Source organism: Theropithecus gelada, chromosome 11 (assembly GCF_003255815.1).
Source record: "Theropithecus gelada isolate Dixy chromosome 11, Tgel_1.0, whole genome shotgun sequence".
Lineage (NCBI taxonomy): Eukaryota > Metazoa > Chordata > Mammalia > Primates > Cercopithecidae > Theropithecus > Theropithecus gelada.
The window spans coordinates 28,921,766-28,941,390 of NC_037679.1; the positions used below are offsets into that span (position 1 = coordinate 28,921,766).

The following is a 19,625-nucleotide window of genomic DNA, read 5'->3' on the forward strand; positions in this document are numbered from 1 at the left end:
TCCCAGGTGTGCTTGTCTTCTCCTGCTGGGATTCCCAACTCAGGAAGAGTGTGAACCTCTATCTTAGTGGACATACTTAGCATTCTCTGGAGACACAGATTCCCCAGTCCGGTAGAAAAGTTATAAGAAGTCTAATTGTAAGGTAAAGAGACTGCTTTTTAAACATACTTATTAGATCTTATTATTTCCAATATTGTTTACCACTAAGACTGCAGATGGTAGGTGTTAGGCTTACTATCTTGCTTCTGGCATGTGGTACACCTGAGTAGGATCAAAACCAGGGTTTGCCCCCAAAGAATGGAAAAGATGTCCAAAGATGTCCTAGAAGTTTTCTGGGCTTTGTGTTGAGGCAGATGCTGGACACAAATCATAAAGAGTATTTTAGAATTGGAATGGGGAGATGGAGCGTGGGAGAGGTAGGAGAACAAAGAAGGGGAGACTGTGACACAGGATTTTTCTCAGCCTTTTTGCTGGACTCACAGCAGCAGTGCCCCATCTACTTGGCTCGCTGTGCTGCTGAGTGGGAGCACATGAGAGAGTGAGTGCAGGGTTTGGTCGGCCACTCCAGGTGCTGATACAGGAGCAAGCTCCATGCAAGGCTCGTGGCCAGTCCAGGCATGTCACCCCAAGGGGAATGTGGCAGTGCCCTGGTAAGAGTTCCTGGGACCCCAAAACCCCAGAGCGGGTGTTAGTGTGCTAATTAGTGCTTTTAGCTCTGCCATCTGCAGCCCAATGCACAGCAGAGTGTTAGCAGTTTAGTTGACCCCTGGCTTTGTCACATGGGGCAGCTGCCCACCACTGGTGAGGGCAAAGGGTCAATGATACAGCCTTTCTTGGTACCCATGCTCGGTGAGTCCCAAGCTCTTGTCCAGCGTCTAAGAAGAATGAGGTCATGCTGATGATTGAAGGGTGATGAAAGCAGATAATTTTATTGAGCAAAGAAAACAGCTCTCAGCAAAGAGGGGAGCTGAAAAGGGGATGGAAAGTTCAGGTCATCTTCCCCCAAATCAAGTTGTCTCTTCCCTGAAGTCAGGTCATCTCTTCCCCAAAGTCAGGTTATCTCTGTCTCTACTGACTGAGTCTGGGGTTTTTATAGGCACAGGATAGGGGCAGGGCAGGCCATAGGTATTATTGGAAAAGGCAGCATTCGATTGGTTAAAAGGTATTATTCAGAAAGACCCACTTGGGAGAGAGTGGGAAAACAGGAATAGAAGTTCTCACTCTGGGCTGTGGGTTTCAGGCTGTTTTTGGCTTTAAGGTGGAGTTTCACTGGGGACCCAACCCTGTCTGCCTAGGATTTCTCTGCCTCCTGCCTCTATTAACTGGACCACAGCAAACAGTTGCCACGATGACACTATAAATTCTATCTGACAGCATCTTTGGGGTTCAGCAACACTTTTCCCAGGCAGAGCTGTGCCTGCTGGGCAGTAACCAGCTGCTGCTGAGAACACTTTGGGAATTTTTTCTTTATGAGCACATATGGCACAGTTTTCTTGTGTATCGTAATAATGGTAAATCCAGCACCTTTGATAGGAAGCAAAATAATGAGGAGTCAAGTTTGGAAAACTGGGTGTGAAGTCAAACTGGCAAGAAGTCAAGTCAGGTAACTCTTTCAAGCCTAGCACAAAATGGAGCTGTAAAGCCATCAGCAGACTTTCTGTGTGACTTGTGAGAGGGTTCTAAAGATGTCTCCCAAAGAGGAGAACACGAAGTATTTGGATGCATGAGGATTGTTGGGAATAGCTTCCCAAGGCTCGGAACTCTTAAGAAAAGCTTCCATTTGTTTATATAAGTTCCGGTCATGGGGGAGAAGACATCCTCATTGTTTTGAAGTCTCACAGTGTGGAAACAAATACTTTCTTGCAGTTCTTTTCCTTCCTCTGACCTATTCAGTGTATTGTGCTCTGAAAAGACAGGCAGCCGGAAGGAAGATGTCAGAGAAGCAGCCAGAGGGTTTGGCCTCCACAGCTGACTAGACCTGTGCTGCCTTCCATCTCCCCATGCGACAGTGCCAATGCCCTCCACCAGTGGGATGCAAACTGGGCTCTGACTCTTTCCTGCAAGGAGCAGTTGCCTCCAGCCACTTACATGCTTCCTCTTGTAATCTTCCAGTAGTGACAGGCACCTCTGAGACAGCTTGCCAGGGCTGGGGGGCTGCTCTGTGGAAAAAATCCATCAGCATGGAGTGTCCCAGGAGCCTCTGCGCTCCAGGAAACTGAGGGCTTTTTCTCTCCAGGGCAGAAAAGCATAACTGTGCTGGTTTCCATGGTGTTTCTGTCAGCCGAGGCCACCCCCTCCCCCCTGCTCCCATCTGTGTGGCCTGTGAGAGTACATCTCTGGCCAGCTGGATGTGTGAGATATATCTGGAAACAAATCTGCCACATAATGCCTTTTTTTTTTTTTTTTTGACAGTGCCTTGACGATAGTCGCCCTTTATATACTTAGCTTAAAAGATCAAGCCCGACGTGTCCCAAATCTCCCTCCAAGGTGAGAGTTCAGTTCAATTTTCTGGCCTAAAATTCCTTTGGAGAGAAGGATTTTTGCAGGCCTCGTTCATTAATCATTTCATTCTTTTTCTCCGACAATATCACAAGCTCTCAGGAGCCGGCTCTGCTGTCCACAGCCTCCTCCTCAGGTAAAGGCTTTACATTCCTCACCCTCAAACCTGGTTTCAAGTGAACTGTCAACAGAAGAAACCAGCGTTTCAGGTTAACCTTCTTGCTTCCCCTCCCCCCTGCCCAATGCCTTGCAGCACCTAATACATCCCTGGCAACCACACCGGCCTCCTTACAAGTACCTGAAATTACTTTCTGTGAAATCCTGCCATGTCAGGAGACTTATTGCTGCCCCATCTGGGGAATGAAAGAAGTCTTTTCAAGTCCTGTGCAAAGACAATCTGAAGACAAGGAATTCCGTCAGAGGCAATGGTCAGGTAAATGATGTTCGAAGAGAAACAACTAGAGCTTTGAACTTGAGGTTGTTTTTCTTGTCACAGTTTACTTAGATGGTCATTAATGGTTCCAGATAATGGTTCCATGCTTCTATTTGGGGTGGCAAAATCTTTAAAACACAAATACACAAACTGTCAATCATCTGTAATATTGAGTTCCTTGCCCAGGAATGAAATTTTGGTTGATTCAAGTACTTATAATTCTCACAAGTGAAAGGTTCTCATTTGTCCATTGCCAACAAGGATAGTAATAGTAGCACAAGTGAAGTAATTACATGCACGTGGGTGGATTTTTTTTGGCTCATTTAGAATTTTAAAAATGATGTGGTATCTGGGCTCTCTGCCCAAACCAACTAGGGCAAAACGTAAGAGACTTTGGAAACTCTAATTTAGAGTTCAGGGTGAGATTTAAGGCAGTGAAAAACACAAGGTTGGCATTCCATTTTCAGAATAACTTTTTCTTCTTCCTCCTAGGGACACACACATACATACACACATACCAATGTTTTTCAAGTAACAGAATTTTCATGGTAAAAAAAAGTATAGAAACTTAATCAAGGACTGCAAGTGTAATCATATCCATAAGATTATATACAAGTCTTCCAAATGTATACTAATTTATTACTGTTTTTTAAAATTTATTCTATATACACATATTAATAAAGAGTAATATTAATGATGATGCTAATAAGGATACATATTACTGTGGCTTATTGATTAGGATGCTGTTGTAACAATAACTCTCAAATAACAGTGGATTCTTATGGCAAAAATTTGATTCTGACTCACTCTATATATTAAATGTGAATCAAAAGAGGGTTCTTGGTCATCATGTCATTTAAAGTCTAGCTGATGAAGATTCCATCACAATAATTATTTCCACAGTCTCCATAGTAGTGGTAAAAGAACAAGGCAAATTATGTACTGGCTCTTAAAGCTTCCACCTAGGTATAACACATGTTACCTCTGCTTATACTTTATTGGCCAAAGCAGGTCACGTCACATTGGTCATGTCTAATTTTAAAACGGATGGGGAAGAACAGACCTAACATGTATGGAGAAGATGAACCAGAATACTTATAAGTGGTGCTAATGACCTACGTAGAATATGGTCAGTGGTTGAAATGTTGGGGTGCAATGTCATTTCCTTTTCCTTTTGACATTATTGCATATCCTAGTCTTGGTTAAATAACTTACAAGTTGTCATCATCATCATCATGATTATCATGTTGTAATGAAGTATTACTCTATGCAAGGTACTGTCATAAGTAGTTTACATGAGTAAATCATTTAATCTTCACAAGCCTACAAGAGAGGTGCCATTATGATCCCAATTTTTTTCCGGTGAGGAAGCTGAGACACAGAGTTCTTTCACTACAGCAATAGGAAGCATTGAGCTTTTCTCATGAAAACTATTTTTGATTGAACTTAGGAGCAGATGCATCCCTATAGAGTAAAACTAAAGCTTCATTTTAAATAAAGGAATTCATTTCAGTCATCTTATTCTCAATATTTTTAAATATGAAAAAATCTAGAACTACCACAGAAATCCCCAAGGCTTTGATCCCTTGTGAAAGCACATGGAACCTTGTGGCTGGTAAACACTTTTCTTACTTTGGGAGCCCATGCTGGAGACACTTGAAGTTCTTTTCTGAAAGCGGTCCTCGGAAGAGACCATCTCACCTGTGAGAGATGTACTAATAACAGATACTGAATAGGAAGAGGTCGTAGACTGGTCCACTCTTCATTTTCAAGGGTTTCTTGACTGCTGAACAAGTTCATTCCTGAAGTAACCAGCTGTTCACATCAAGGGAATATAGTCATGTGCCACATGTTTCAGTCAACAATGGACCATATGTATACTAGTGGCCCCATAAGATAATAATTGAGCTGAAAAATTCTTATTGCTTGGTGACGTCTTGATGATCCTGACCCTGTATAGGCCAGGCTAATGTGTGTATTTGTACTTTAGTTTCTAATGAAAAAGTTTAAAAGTAAAAAAAAAATTTAATAGAAAAAGCTTATAAAATAAAATTATGAAGAAAGAAAATATCTTTGTACAACTGTACAATGCGTTTGCGTTTTAAGCTGCTAAGTGTTATTGCAAGAGTCAAAAAGTTTCTTAAAATGTAGAAGTTTATAAAGTAAAAAAATTGCAGTAAGCTAAGGTTAATCATTTATTGAAGAAAGAAAATTTAAAAAATAAATTTAGTATAGCCTAAATGTATGGTGTTTATAAAGTCTACAGTAGTATCCCAGGCCTTCAGATTCACTCACCAGTCACTCACTAATTGACTCAGAGCAACTTCTAGCCCTGCAAGCTCCATTCATGGTAAATTCCCTGTACAGGTGGACTAGTTTTTGTCTTTTATACTTTATTTTTTACTGTACCCTTTCTACGTTTAGATATATTCAGATACACAAATACTTACCATTGTGTTACAATTGCCTACAGTATTTACAGTATAATGCTGTACAGGTTTGCAACCAAGAAGCAATATAGCCTAGGTATGTAGTAGGCTGTACAGTCTAGGTTTATAAAGTACACTTTGTGATGTTTGTACAACAATGAAATTGCCTAATGACGTATCTCACATATTCATGTAGTTAAGCAATGCATGACTGTATTGGGAGGAACAGCCCTTTTTAAACCAGATCAAGGCTTTTTGCTGTCTGTGACAATGCAGAATTTTCATGTTAAAAAAATTATAGGAACTCAATCAAGGGCTACAAGTGTAATCATGTCCATAAGATTATATATAATTCTTCCAAATGTATACTAATTTATTATTGTTTTTAGAAATGTTCCCCTAAAAACAATAGCCTAGAAACAAGATGAGCAGACACTCATCTTGTTTCTACAACAATGAAATTGCCTAATGACATATTTCACAGGATCATGTAGTTAAGCAATGCATCACTGTATTGGGAGGAACAACCATTATTAAACCAGATCGAGGCTTGTTGCTCTCTGTGACAATACGGATTTTCATGTTAAAAAAATTACAGAAACTTGATCAAGGGCTACAAGTGTAATCATGTCCATAAGATTATATACAATTCTTCCAAATGTATACTCATTTATTGTTGTTTTTAGAAATGTTCCCCTAAAAACAGTAGCCTAGAAACAAGATGAGTGTCTGCTCAACAAGATGAGTGTCTGCTCATCTTGTTTCTATAGCTATGTAAATCCTAAAGAAAGAAGTGACTCCTAAGGAAAGAAAATTTGCTCCATGGTGCCAGGCTGTGTCCACCCAGACAGAACTAACAGCTTCTTTGACTACAAATGAAATTTATGTTCTGCCTTACTAGGCTCTGTGATACACTGGGAAAGTTGTTGCCTCTTGCTTTTGTCAACTGGAGAAAAATGGAAAGGATTCAAATGTTTGATTCACTTTTGTCTTCAGAAAACCCAAAAACTTTTGGAGATTTAGTCACAGAATCTCAGAGAACAGCTACGCAAGTGGCACCTGACTTTTTGGCCCTGAGAATCCACTATAAGCATACTTTTACAATGATGTGATTGAGAAAATACATGAAGGGCAAATGTAACTATAAATTCAGTTAAGCTTTTAACTGAATTGTTTTTATTACTCCAACAGTGGCGTTTGAAAAATAGTACAATTCTACAGGAGAGATGTTGCTTTTCAAGTCTACAGATAGCACCACAGACCCCTTTATGCAATCACCCAAGGTTCCAAGGACCCCATGTCAGGAGAACTGCTGATTTATATCAAATTACCCATTTTGCAGCTGATGAAATGGAGGCACTGGACCTTGCTTAAGATTCCTCAGTTGAGTTTCTAGAAAAGTTGGAATTGAAATCTGGGTCCCCCGCTTCCCTGTCCTGGGTTCCTTCCCATTTGCCATCCTGCCTCCATTGATTTGGACATGGGATGTGCATGTACCTGAGATCAACTCTAGAAGGTACAGAAAGTATCCACTCTATGGCCCTTTCTGGCTCCTCCTGGTAAGTTTGCCTCTGTCCATTGCAATGTCCCCGATGTGGGATATTTTCGAGTCTGAGCAAAGCCTCTTCTCTTCTGCTGCTACCTCTGTTCAGGGTACTGTATAACAGCAGCCTTCTAAATACAAAAGAGGAGAAGTCTAGGAAACTATTCTTTTCAGCCAGATGTTTCTAAGGCATTAAAGACCAATTAAAAATTAAGGAATAAAAATAAAAAAGAAATTCAAGAGTAACAACAACAACAACAACAAACTTAGGAAAGCTCTCAGTGGGATGCAGAGTAATATCTAACAGTTTACTAAACCCCTAAACACATTTATGAGCCTCCTCCTGAGGAGTAAGACTATAATAAAATAAGCGAAGGGAAATCAGCATTTTTATGACATACTGAGCTCATGTCATTATTCTTCTTTTGGGCCAAAGTTGATCTTATCTGTGTAAAGTGTCTTTTAGAAAGGTTATCTCTCCCACTCCGCCTCACTTAATAAAAAGTTTGGGTAAGACTAATCAGGAAGTGGAAAGTGAGTATTTTGGAATATTGAGCTTCTACTTTAAGGAACCATCTGAATGTGATGAATTAGATTTTAATCCATGGAACCAGTAAAGATTTAAGTAGACAAGAGAGTTAGATATTAAAAAGTAACGAGCCTGTGGAGAAAAGCATCTATGGAATTCTGTAGAATATATTAGAGTTGGTGAAGATTTAAAAAATATCTGGAATTCATGTTCATTTTGTTTTGGAGACCACGACTCTGAGAAAAGTGAATGGCCAGAAGAAAATGGTGCCCTGTGTTAAAGGACTCAGCCATTGACTAGTGGGGCTCATTGGCTTCTTCATAGCACATGAGTCTGGTTCAATGAAGGGAAGAGAAAGGTATCCAAGATGCTGTACTGGACTCAGCCGCCAATACAGTCTTACAAGTAGTGCAATATACACCTTCTACCATGACAGGAGTATGCTTTTGTTGGGCACCATCCTAAATCTTTACTCTCCAGAAGTTTCTAATTTAGTTTATTGGGAGAGCTCATCCACCAATTGTGAAATATATCTCCAACTTTATAATGAAAACCTCAGGGAATGTACTATATGAAGCTTATAATGAATATCACTGGAAGGCATTTGTAAAATGAGATCAACCTTAGAAGGTACTGACAGTATGCCTTTATAACTTCCTGTATGACTACTGGAAGATTTATGGTTTTCCTATAACCAGCCTTTCAGAGTCAAATAATCTTGTTTCAGAGAAGTGTCAAATGGAAGGTGTTTTACGGGAGATTTAAATTTTATTTCTTGCATTTGAAAAATCATTTTTATAATTCTGATCTGCAAGATTATCTTTCCTTATTCCCACCTATTTATTGCTGTTTTTTTTTTTTTTAAAGAAAACGTTACCCCACCGGGTACTCAATTGTATCCATAGGGTTTTATGTCTCCAGGACCTGAAAACACAGTTCTGTGGAATAAGGCAAATCTGTAGTTCTATTGCCAAAATTTATAATGAGCTATTTTTCTGCAAATTCAGCAGGCAAGTAGGACAAAAGGTAGGAGAAGAAAACACACAGGATAGAAAAGTCCTGGTTTCCACTTCTCTTTATGCCTCATTTGCCTTGTAAATTTATAACCTTCCGTGGAAGCCGTCTTAAGCAAAACTTATAGTAGAAACGTATTTGGAAATTATTACTGGAATAGCTAGAATCCAAGAAATCTGGAGGTCTTTTTGGCAGCGTATGTGTTCACATGTAAAGGAAAATAAATATTCACTTTTCTAGAAACTCCTCATGTATCAGGACCCATTTCTTCTTAATGGAAAGCACCATGTTGGGCTCAGACACTCACCCTGCCTTCCAGTTCTGTTTTGCTTCCTTTTGCTAATAGAGTAAAGGAGTCTAGCTTCCCATGTTCATTCTCAGCATCCCTCTGCACTGTTCCTCTGGGAAATTTCCCTGTGAATGTGTAAGAGGAAAGTTTTTTAGAGGTTAAATTGGCCTTCCCTCTTCTTTTCCTTCCTCTTTCCCTGGCTCTCTTCCTTCCATCCTTTCACCCATATTCATTGAGCACCACTGTGAGCCCAGCATTACTCTATCTGGGATACAACAGTGAACAGGATGTAGTCTTCAAGGAGCCCACAGTTAGGTGAATGGTTAAGTAAACTAGTCCTTCCACCTAGTGAGAGGAGTTATAACCAGGATAGGGATGTTTAGGAGTGATTGTCCCCAAGTATTGTCTTTTGCTTTCTATCCTGAAATTGGATACTGAAACTTGAACATAGATCTAAATCTGCAAATTAAAAAAAAAAAAAGACTGCCAAAACTTCATAAAGTTATTTTGTTAGGCATACTTAGCAACCCACTAAATGATTGCTTTCACTATCTACTTTAAAAAGATACATTAAAAAAATAGCCTTAACAACATTCATCTGAATGGTTACCTTTTCAAAATTGCATTTAAAATGCCTTTTGGGTGATGACAGGAGCCTAGCCACTCCCTGGGCTCCCTCCCTACAAGCCTGCTCTGGCCCCACCCCAGCAGCCTGATTCCTCCTTTCAGCTGGCTGCATCTCAGGCCTTACTTTAGACCAAGCTTGTCCAACCTGCGGCCCATGGCATGCGACCGAGGACAGCTTTGAATGCAGCTCAACATAAATTTGTAAACTTTCTTAAAACATTATGAGAATTTTTTTGTAATTTTTTAAAAGCCTTTCAGCTATCATTAGTGTTAGTGTATTTTATGTGTGGCCCAAGACAATTATTCTTCTTCCAATGTGGCCTAGGGAAGCCAGAAGATTGGACACCTCTGCCTTAGACTTTAAGCTCAATTTTTTTCCTGCATGGATCACATTTCACATATTCCCGGAATAGCAAAATTGTGGCCTCTGGAATCAGATGGTTTGAATGGGAAACTCCTCATTCCTGTCTACAAGCTGAGTCCTTAGTGCCTCACTTAGCTTATCTGTCAAGCAGGGATAACTTCCCTCTTGGACTTTTGTAAGGCATTCAGAACAATGCTCAGTGAAGAGTAGGCATCAATAAATAGTAGGTGGAATTATATCGCTATCCTTCAATGCAAAAATATATGTCCCACAGAATTTCCTCTAACATTTCATATTCAAGTTATTAAGCAATTGGGAAGGCATGCTCAATTTTTTTTTATAAGTTTTGCTTATCTTTAGAGACCACAAACTCTATTTGTATGAAGAAGGTTAATGTTTCATTATTTTACTGTAGGGATAGTCTTGCTCCTATTTTTCTTCATTTTTACCCACTCTCTTGACTGCCCTTGAACCTATTCTCTATTTTAACAGGCTATATTAAGCAGCAGAGAGGTCACAGAAGTAGGCAGGGTTGAAAAACCAATAGGGACCAATATACATTTGATGCTAGGCCCTGGTGCTACCTGGACTCAACTCTAAAGGGATTATTCCATGAAACAGTCCATCTCCCATCTCCATGCTTTCTACTGGGATCTCCAGGAATAGTTCTTTCTCCTTACTAGTTTCCAGATGTTATATCTTTCATAGCCTTTGCTTTCACTCAGAAAAATAAATATGACTAATGAGTATGTCTCTACTCCTTTGCAACTTCATATGAGCTAGGCTTCAGTTGAGCAGAGAAGTTGACTTTAGGGCCTGTTATACTCACTCAAGAAGTAATATCAGGATCAAAAAAGATCAACAGGAGGGCAGATGCTAGCTCAATAAAAGGGAAAACTGGTATTTAGCATTGCCCAACAGAAGAATGGGCAGGGAGTCCCTTGTCACTGGAGGTGTTCAAACAGAGATTCCTTGGTTATTTATTTCTTTTTTTACATTAGTATGTGTAATCCTGAGATAGCAATATTAAGATGGATATAAAAGAATCCAGATAATCTAAAGATAATAATTTCAATTAACAATGTTCATTCATAAGCTAGATAGGAAATAAAACTATCATTAGCTTGTCATTAATCAAAGAAAGATGGTTTCCATAGATTGAGCAAGACATTATGCCAGGGGTTACAGAGGATTCAAAGAATGTTAGTAGACGTTCCCTATTCTGGAATTGTCAGGAAAGGGCAAAAATACTTGAAAAGTTAAGTAATAATACAGAGGTAATATGCCCTTCAGTATGGTGACAGATATATCACTGGTTGATGATTGCATTGATGGTTCAGTAATAAATACTATGGCATTGGAAAGGCAGAATCTGTGAGCTGCAGACCTAGTTAGGGATGGTTTCTTAGTCCACTTTGCCGTCATAACAGAATACCACTGACTGGGTGACTTAAACAACAGATATTTATTTTCTCACAGTTCTGGTGGCTGGAAGTCCAAGACCAAGGTGTCAGCAGGTCTGATTTCTTCTGAGACTTCTCTCCTTGGTCTGCAGATGACTATCACCTTGCTGTGTCTTCACGTGATCTTTCCTCTGTGCACACATAGCCCATAGCCCTAGGGTCTCCCTGTGTGTCCTAATCTTCTGCTTTTTTTTTTTTTTTTTTTTTTGAGACAGAGTTTTACTCTTATTGTCCAGGCTGGAGTGCAATGGTGCGATCTTGGCTCACCACAACCTCCACCTCCCAGGTTCAAGTGATTCTCCTGCCTCAGCCTCCCGAGTAGCTGGGATTAGAGGCATGTGTCACAATGCCTGGCTAATTTTATATTTTTTAGTAGAGATGGGGTTTCTCCATGTTGGTTAGGCTGGTCTTGAACTCCTGATCTCAAGTGATCTGCCCGCCTTGGCCTCCCAGAGTGCTGGGATTACAGGTGTGAGCCACCATGCCCGACTCCTAATCTTCTGCTCTTACACGGACACAGGTCAGATTGTATTAGAGCCCACCTTGACAGCATATTTTAACTTAATCACTGCTTTAAAGACCCTATCAAAAAACAGTCACATTCTGAGGTACTGGGGGGATAAGGCTTCACCATATACATTTGAATTTGGTAGCTGGGAAGGGGGACCCAATTTAGTCCATAACAGATGACTTCTTGCAGAAGGGGGAGAATAAACTAGATCTGTAAGAAATAGGATAGAGATTAGATGGGTTGAAGGATGGGAGACAGAAAGGGTGGGGAGCACTCAACTCACAGAGATGAACTAGGTCACGCATGGGGTTTCTTCTCTTCTCCTGAACAAGTCTTCAAGATTGACAGACTTGTTTTCTTTTCAGAAGACAAAAGCAAATCGTTCTTGGCAAGAAATGCTCTTAGCGGCCCTGACTGGAGGAGTGACTGTAAGTTGACATTTAAGTGACAGTATTCTTTGGCTTTGTGGAGCCAGGCAGACTAACAAGTTGTAAAAGCATTGCTGGAGTGAGGAGCAGGGACAAAGGCTGCAGCCTGCCTGCCACGTATATCCATGGGACTGTGTGTTGTAATTGATGCCACCCTAACCACTAATGAGGCATTAGAAATGGTCACTCACTGTCAGACAAGTTGTGGTTGATCTCCATGGATGTTCATAATTTGTTCAAACTTCCTGCCCTCTTCTTCTATTCTGACTATAGTTTTAGTTTGTTTTCTGTGTTCTGAAACAGATTGCATTTCGTGTTGCACCCTCCATTTTCAATAAATTTTGATTTAGTAGGACTTCCATGGTCCAGAAATTCTTTTGAATGTTATAGGGGATGTTTATTGGAGCCTGAGTTTTTATTAGTTTTTCTAAAATGTACTATAACCCCCAAAAAGGCCTTCTCCCCTTCCTTTTCCTCCCCCCCTTTTTTTTTTCCATTCGAATACAAATGGAATCTCTTTACCTGGGAAACTCTTACTTCCCATTGTGTAATTTGAGGACTGTGGCTGGAATACAATATTCTTTTCCCTTTCAGAAGAGTTTATTTTCTTTTGTCTATTTCTTCTCAATTCAGGGATTGATACAACGATCAGTTCTATTCAGATTATGGAAATCCAGCAAATAATAGATCATCAGTATTGCAGTCGAAGCCTCCAGTGCGGGTGGGTAAGCCTCCCCAGCATGCCCTGGTTGTTTCTGGAATTTACCCATGGCTCTGGGTTTTTAAGACTGCAGTGGAAGCTAAAGCTACATGATAAAATCAATGTGTGCTTACATTGCTCCTTAAGTGAAAACATCTCTATTACATGGTGGGAGAAAGAATCATAAAACGGTTGGTATTAGCAAATGTCAATAAGCCACAGCCCCAGTTATTCCAGTCTTCTGGTTTAATGGATAAGTCCAAAGCAGAAAGCCTAGGGAGCAGTTCTGTTCCTGACTCTCTGAGGGCACATATTAAGGGCACAGAGCTGCCAGTTAATTTTATAGACAAGAAAGACATTGTTGCTGATGGCTCCAAGTTACAAGTGAGCTGACTTTGTATATTTTAATAACAAGGGATATCATTATTTTAATTGCTGAAAAAATATAACTTAGCTTTTCAGATAGGAGGGAAAAATCAGATATAGCAAAAGTTATCAGCAACATCCATCTCCTTATGGATTACAGTTATGCCTTATTACCTGTATCAAGGTAATGATACATCTAGAAGCAGACAGTGCAAGTTGCTTCAAAGAGTACAGTGTGCCAGTTGTAGGGATTAAGATTGGAGAGGGCTGGGCGTGATGGTTCACATCTATAATTTCAGCACTTTGGGAGACTGAGGCAGGAGGACTGCTTGAGCCCAGGAGTTCAAGGTCAAGACCAGCCTGGGCAACATGATAAGATCCTATCTCTACCAAAAAAAAAAAAAAAAAATTAGCTGGGCATGATGGTACACACCTGTGGTCCCAGCTAATTGGGAAGCTAAGGTGGGAGGATCTCTTGAGCCCAGGAGGTCAAGGCTGCAGTGAACTGTGTGTTTGCACCACTGTACTCCAGCCTGGATGACAGAGTGCAACCCGGACACACACACACACACACACACACACACACACACACGGAATGGGGGAGTTATTTTTCTTAGTTTGACAACTGTTTCTTAGGCACCTGCTAGATTAAAGGCAAGGCCTATAATTTGAACTAGTGTCATAAATCCTGTGGGTTTTCAGCCTCATTTCTTTTCCAACCTGATATAACTTGGGCTTTAAGTTGATGATGGCTGTGAGTTATAAAAGTAACATGTATGATGCTTTATGATTTATTTATGACCTCTGTGTTCATGATCTCATTGAATTCTCACAAAATCCCTATGAGGTTGGTATAATTTATCCCTGTTTTGTAGTTAAATTTCAGTTATACTTAAAAAAGTTTGCCTAAGATCACCTGTAAGTGGCAGATACAGATATTAATTAATGTGGTAAGATGACATAGTGAAGAGTCAGATGATTCAAGTTCAAGTCCTAGAACTTTGACAAGATGTTTATTCTCCCCGAATACCCATTTCTCAGCTATAAGATGGGGATACTTTCAAAACTGAGTTGGGTTGCTGTGAAGCATGCAGATAATGGGAGAGACATCTTAGGAAATGAATTCCGTTTATCTAAGCTTCCCCCAGTCAAACAAACTGCTCCTGATCCCAATGCAGATCTTTCTATTTTAAAAAGTACGTTGATTCACTGAAATAACACTGTTCTCAATTTGGTGTGCAAGTTGCACTCTTGTTATTTTCAGCTGTATTGATGTATAATTGACAAGCAAAAATTGTTTACATTTAAGGTGTATAATGTTTCGTTTTGTTGTAATATACCTATCCAATGCAAAATGCAAGATCTTTCCATTTCCTTTACTTTTGCTTTTTACCTTTTTAGCAACTTAGTTTAGCATTACTTAAAAATAAAATGACTGACTCTTTTTCCCATCAATCTGATTTTAAGTTGTTTTTCCATATAATTCAAGGGATGGTCAGGTCATAAGGAGAACTTGTTTTAGAGACCATATGTCTTTTTGCTGGAGTTTTTCATTACAATACGAATCAAAGGAATTTCCCTTTTATCCAAGTATCTCTCTGAAAGGTGTGGGGGGATCTATGTATAAGCACTTGTCTTGCAATCTTCTCCATTACTAAATGGTAATTAGAATTAGAACAATTTTAGCAGATTCAGATTCTAAAAGTACCTGATATTTCCTCCCAGTGTTGCTCAAAAGGGAGTCATTTAGGATAGAAAAAATGTATTTATTATTTCTAGGGGCATTGTTAGTTTGAGCCTTTGCTTCGTTTGTCTTCAGAAATCTGTGTCTCTTTAAAGGGGACTAAAGTCATTTCCTGTGTGAAAAAGGCATTTCCTGGTCTGGGATTAGACTTTCCATCATTTTTGTTTCTGTGTGTTCTAAAAAACTGTAACTTTTTATGGTACATTTTATATTAAGACCTGAAAGAGATCACTCTGAAATTTGACAGGTATATCCTAAAAACAACAACAAAAAATGATACTAAGTTGAACTCAATTTTCTATATTTATTATTAACTATATAATATTTCACTGTTTTTATAGTATATAATGAGTAGCAAAAAGCCCTTTGAAGACTTTCCTACATATTTTGATTTGTGGTTTTATTTTTTTTTCCATAATTAGATCTGGAAATTATAATTACAATATTCCTGTTAATAAACACACACCCACCAATGTCAAGTTCTCTCTGGAAATAAAGTAAGTGCATGGCTGTAAAAATAATTTCATTTTTATCATTAGTTGAATAGCAAGTCTGGATTTACTTCACAATTTGGTCAGTACGTTAAGAGGCAGAAAGCTATCAGTTTGTGTTAACTGATGATGGTTTGAGAGGTGGGCCATTTAAGGGAAAGGTTTTCAAAATGAGGGCTGTGATCATCCGGGCTTTCTTCAGGCAATGGAAGGGCTCTAAACTCTATACCCATGCCTACAAAGTGGGAGTGATTTTGGTTTGATGCTCACAAGCTGTAGACTTCCCCTGACTCTCTCACTTGGAGAGAGAGAATTGGAATGGGAACAAGAGTAATAACATGCCCCCTGTGGCAAGATACACAGCTCCCGGTAGCAATGTTAATGCAGATACCACTCCTATTTTCCAAAAGACAGAAAAAAAAAAAAGGAACCAGAGTTTGGAATTGGACAGACCAGGGTCCAAGGATTCTGTCACTTACTAATTCTGTGATCTTGTACAAGCCACTTATCTTCTTTGAGCTACTGTTTCTTTATCTGTAATGTAAGTATTACATTACACCATAGCACATAGAGCTGCTGTGAGAATTATTAATAATGGTGAAATTAGTAACTGCCATTTGCTGAGCACAGACTATATGCTACACTTTAATACTGGGTCATAAAATCCTCACAGCAACCCTCCCAGCTGTTTTTTTTTTCCCCTAGTTTATATTTTTGAGATGGAGACACTTGGGTTTAGAGTTTCAGAACATGTAAAACACACACACACACACACACACACACACACACGTTCTGAAAATCACAGGTAGTAAGTGATGGAGCTGGGCTTCAAATTCAGTCCATCCTCTCAGCCATCACTGTCCTGTCCTGCCTCCCCAGTAAGATGAGACATGTAAGGACACTGCCCTTTCCTGACATACCATAAGCACACAGTAAATGGTAGCTTTTATTAGGACTACCTTTCCTCCTAAATCACAAAACTCTAACTTAACGTATTCTTATCAGATATTTTAAATGATTATGGCACTTAAAGACCTTCCACTAAAAAATTATGCAATGAGCTACTTTCCATGAAGATAAATGTTTTTTTGTGCCTCCTGATTTTAGTCTCTCCTTTCCATCCCCCTCCACATTTCCTTTCTTCTTCCCTTCCTTTTCTATCACTCTTTCCCTTCCCTCTGTCCTCCCCTCTCTCCCTCTGCTTGCCCAGCTCTGTTTTCCTCCTCCATCCTTCACCGCATGCCTTCTGCCTCTTCCTCCGTCTCACTCAGGCTTCATACTCTTTTTCTCATCCACTTTGCCTCTGTGAGGAATGAATGTCACTCAACCTAACTGCTTGCCTTGGAAAGGTTTCTTTTAAGCAGCTAATATTTTGTGACTCAGAACCTACCATATTTCAAGGCAGAGCAAAAGCTAAATGTACTATTGTTATAAACTGAAAATACTATTATCTAGCATTCCTTGAGTAACCAGAATAACATTTTCTTACTCATTTCTGGCTTTTAGTGGAAGGAAACAAGGTTATATGCTATATCTCCTGAAGTGGTAGATCACCTTCAGCGGCTAAATCAGGACTTTTAGTTTACAAACCATTTTTTATAAAACGGATGACTTAAAAATAACACATATACTTAACTGAGATTGTAGGTTGCCCTAACTTGTGCAAAAGGATTGTTCCCAAAGACAAATAGATCGCATCCTCTTGATGATGATTAACGGGCCAACCTCCAGAGAAGAACCATACATTCTTGCAGACTTTCAATAGCTTTAAAATCTAGTGATTTCTGATAGGACTCACTCCCAAACTCCTACCTGTATTTATTTGCCTTTTTATTTTAAACAGTATCTGCCTAGACCCGGAATTTGCAAAATCAAAAATCCTGAAAGCTTCAGATAAATGCAAACTCAGTGCCAGTGGAAAGAGAAGGAATATATCCAAAAATTATAAAAAACACATATGCAGATAAGTTTTGATGTAAGATTAGGTTTTAAAAACTATCATACACAGCTAGGCTAATGTCTGTAATCCCAGCACTTTGGGAGGCTGAGGCATTAGGGTTGCTTGAGCCCAGGTGTTTGAAACCAGCCTGAGCAACATAGCGAGACCTTGTCTCTGTGAAAAAATAAAATAAAAAGAAAAGAAAGAAAAAAAGACACCATCATATACTATTTCAGTAGCCATCTGAGATTGGGTTTCTTTTTGTAGTAATGAGATGTGAGCTGGCCTATTGGCATCAGTGAGCTTCGTGTAATACAATGCCTATTGTGAACTCTGAATGGATTTCCTAGTTATGTTCCCATTAGACCCTCTTCTTATCAAGGTGTAACCTAGCAGAAGCTGGTAACTGCTTTTTCATGTGCTTTCTTTTCTTTGTCTCTTGAAGCACAACAGAGCCATTGATAGTCTTCCAGTGCAAATTCACCCTTGGAAATATATGTTTCCATAGTAAAAGGGAAACCAAAGGGATGGAAAGCCACAGAGAAATCTCCCAGGAGATGACACAGGTAATGTTTTCTGCCTCCTCTGTTCCCCGCTGAGAGAGGGATACATTGAACCAATTGCCAGTGTTTTCCCTCCCTGGCCAACCCTAGTCACAGGGCTTGGCTCAGTCTCTTCCTTGTGTCCTTATGAATCTGCCGACTGTTCTAGCAACACCCATCAAAAGCTGTGATCCCGATACTTCTCCTACAGTCATTGAAGAAACGCTTTTTCAGCCTGTACTCTTTCCTACTGACTGTCAAATGCATGTATGAAATGGATCCTCTTTTATTAATTATTTAGGGATATCAGCACATTTGGAGCCTCCCTGTAGCCCTGTTTTCTGACAGCATGTTCCATTTCCGCGTAGCTGCACCGGTAAGCTTGCTTTTTCTTTTTCTTTTCAGTGAGAAAGAAATTGAGCAATAAAAAAAAAATCACTTTAACCACAGTTCATTTTTACATTAATCTTCCTCTTTTTTTCTCCTTTCCTGACAGGATTTAGCTGACTGTTCAACTGATCCTTATTTTGCTGGAATATTCTTCACCGATTACTTCTTTTACTTCTATCGACGCTGTGCCTAATTTGTTCAAGTTTGGGGACTTTACCAAAGGAAAATAGGAATACATTTAACAGAAACGGACATCCTCTTGCAACTTCTTTTTTCTTCTTTGTAAAACATTTACGTTTATTACTAAAGGACTTTTTCAGGCTTTAGCTTCCAACAGTTTTGAGACATTAATGAGGAGAATAAAATGTTTGCTGAAACTTGAAATAATGTGATGTTTGATTTTGCCATGACTATGAAGAAAACATTTCCTGGAGGAAGCAGTTCTGTTGAATTTAAAAATACTATTTTTGGTATTAAGGAAGTTGTGAGCTCAAAATAAGCAGGTCTAGCCTCTACTTTGCTTTAATGTATTTTAAAGCTTTTAAAAAAAACCAAAAGGGCCATGTCCACTTTGGCCCACTAAACATAGACTCTTGAGAATGTGTGATATGGTATGTCGAGGAGTTGTGGGGGGTGGTATCTGATGCTGAGCTCGCATTTGGGCAAATTGTCCTCTGTGTGTGTGTATGTGTGTGTGTGTGTGTGTGTGTGTGTTGTATAAACACATACACTAGGGTACAGAATGTAGTTTGTTAATAAAGTGGATTCAAGGGAAATAATTGCAGCTCTGCTTTGCAATACTTGATGGACACTAAACTTTCTGTGTGGGTAGGATATGCCCCCTTGTAAAGATGGAAACTCCTATACTCCAGAGTGCACTGAAATGAATCAAACTAGCCAGTCCTAAGCCTGCTTACTCTGCCTCACCTGTTCCTTCCCTCAGCTTACCACAATAAAGGGTCATGTCTGCAGTTCCTCCTTCTCCCTCTGCCTCCCGACTGATCCCAGGGCTTCCCCGGGTGGCTCCCTCTGCCATGGCATGCCCCCTTGTCTTGGGGACTGTGAGTAACAAACTCTCTTTTGGATGGCAATTATCTCATCATCTGCTGGTCTTATACCTCAAATTTTCTATTAATACGCTATTTTTTAGAGAATGGAGATCCAAGCCACCCTCACTGTAGTTCCAGGTAACAGGGGTGCTGAATGGCTGGCCTTGCCGTATCTTACTGTTGGTCTCTGGGTCAATTAGAATAAGAAATTTGATTTTTTTAGTGTCACAGCAGTAATCAGCAGCAATAAAACATCCTCTTCCTTATTTTCAGCT

The 19,625-nt window shown here is 39.6% G+C and overlaps 1 protein-coding gene across 1 annotated transcript in view; it reads left to right on the plus strand.

The window, feature by feature from the left end:
* MYRFL (myelin regulatory factor like) overlaps positions 1-18,685 on the plus strand; it is a 129,163-nt gene extending 110,478 nt beyond the window's left edge. The window contains exons 19-27 of the mRNA XM_025402940.1: positions 2,413-2,487; positions 2,583-2,635; positions 2,753-2,932; positions 12,067-12,129; positions 12,763-12,850; positions 15,362-15,436; positions 17,815-17,935; positions 18,213-18,287; positions 18,408-18,685. Of these exons, the coding sequence (XP_025258725.1) occupies positions 2,413-2,487; positions 2,583-2,635; positions 2,753-2,932; positions 12,067-12,129; positions 12,763-12,850; positions 15,362-15,436; positions 17,815-17,935; positions 18,213-18,287; positions 18,408-18,494 (817 nt within the window). The 3' untranslated portion in view covers positions 18,495-18,685. The remainder of the gene's footprint in view (positions 1-2,412; positions 2,488-2,582; positions 2,636-2,752; positions 2,933-12,066; positions 12,130-12,762; positions 12,851-15,361; positions 15,437-17,814; positions 17,936-18,212; positions 18,288-18,407) is intronic.
* Positions 18,686-19,625: the final 940 nt, after the last annotated feature.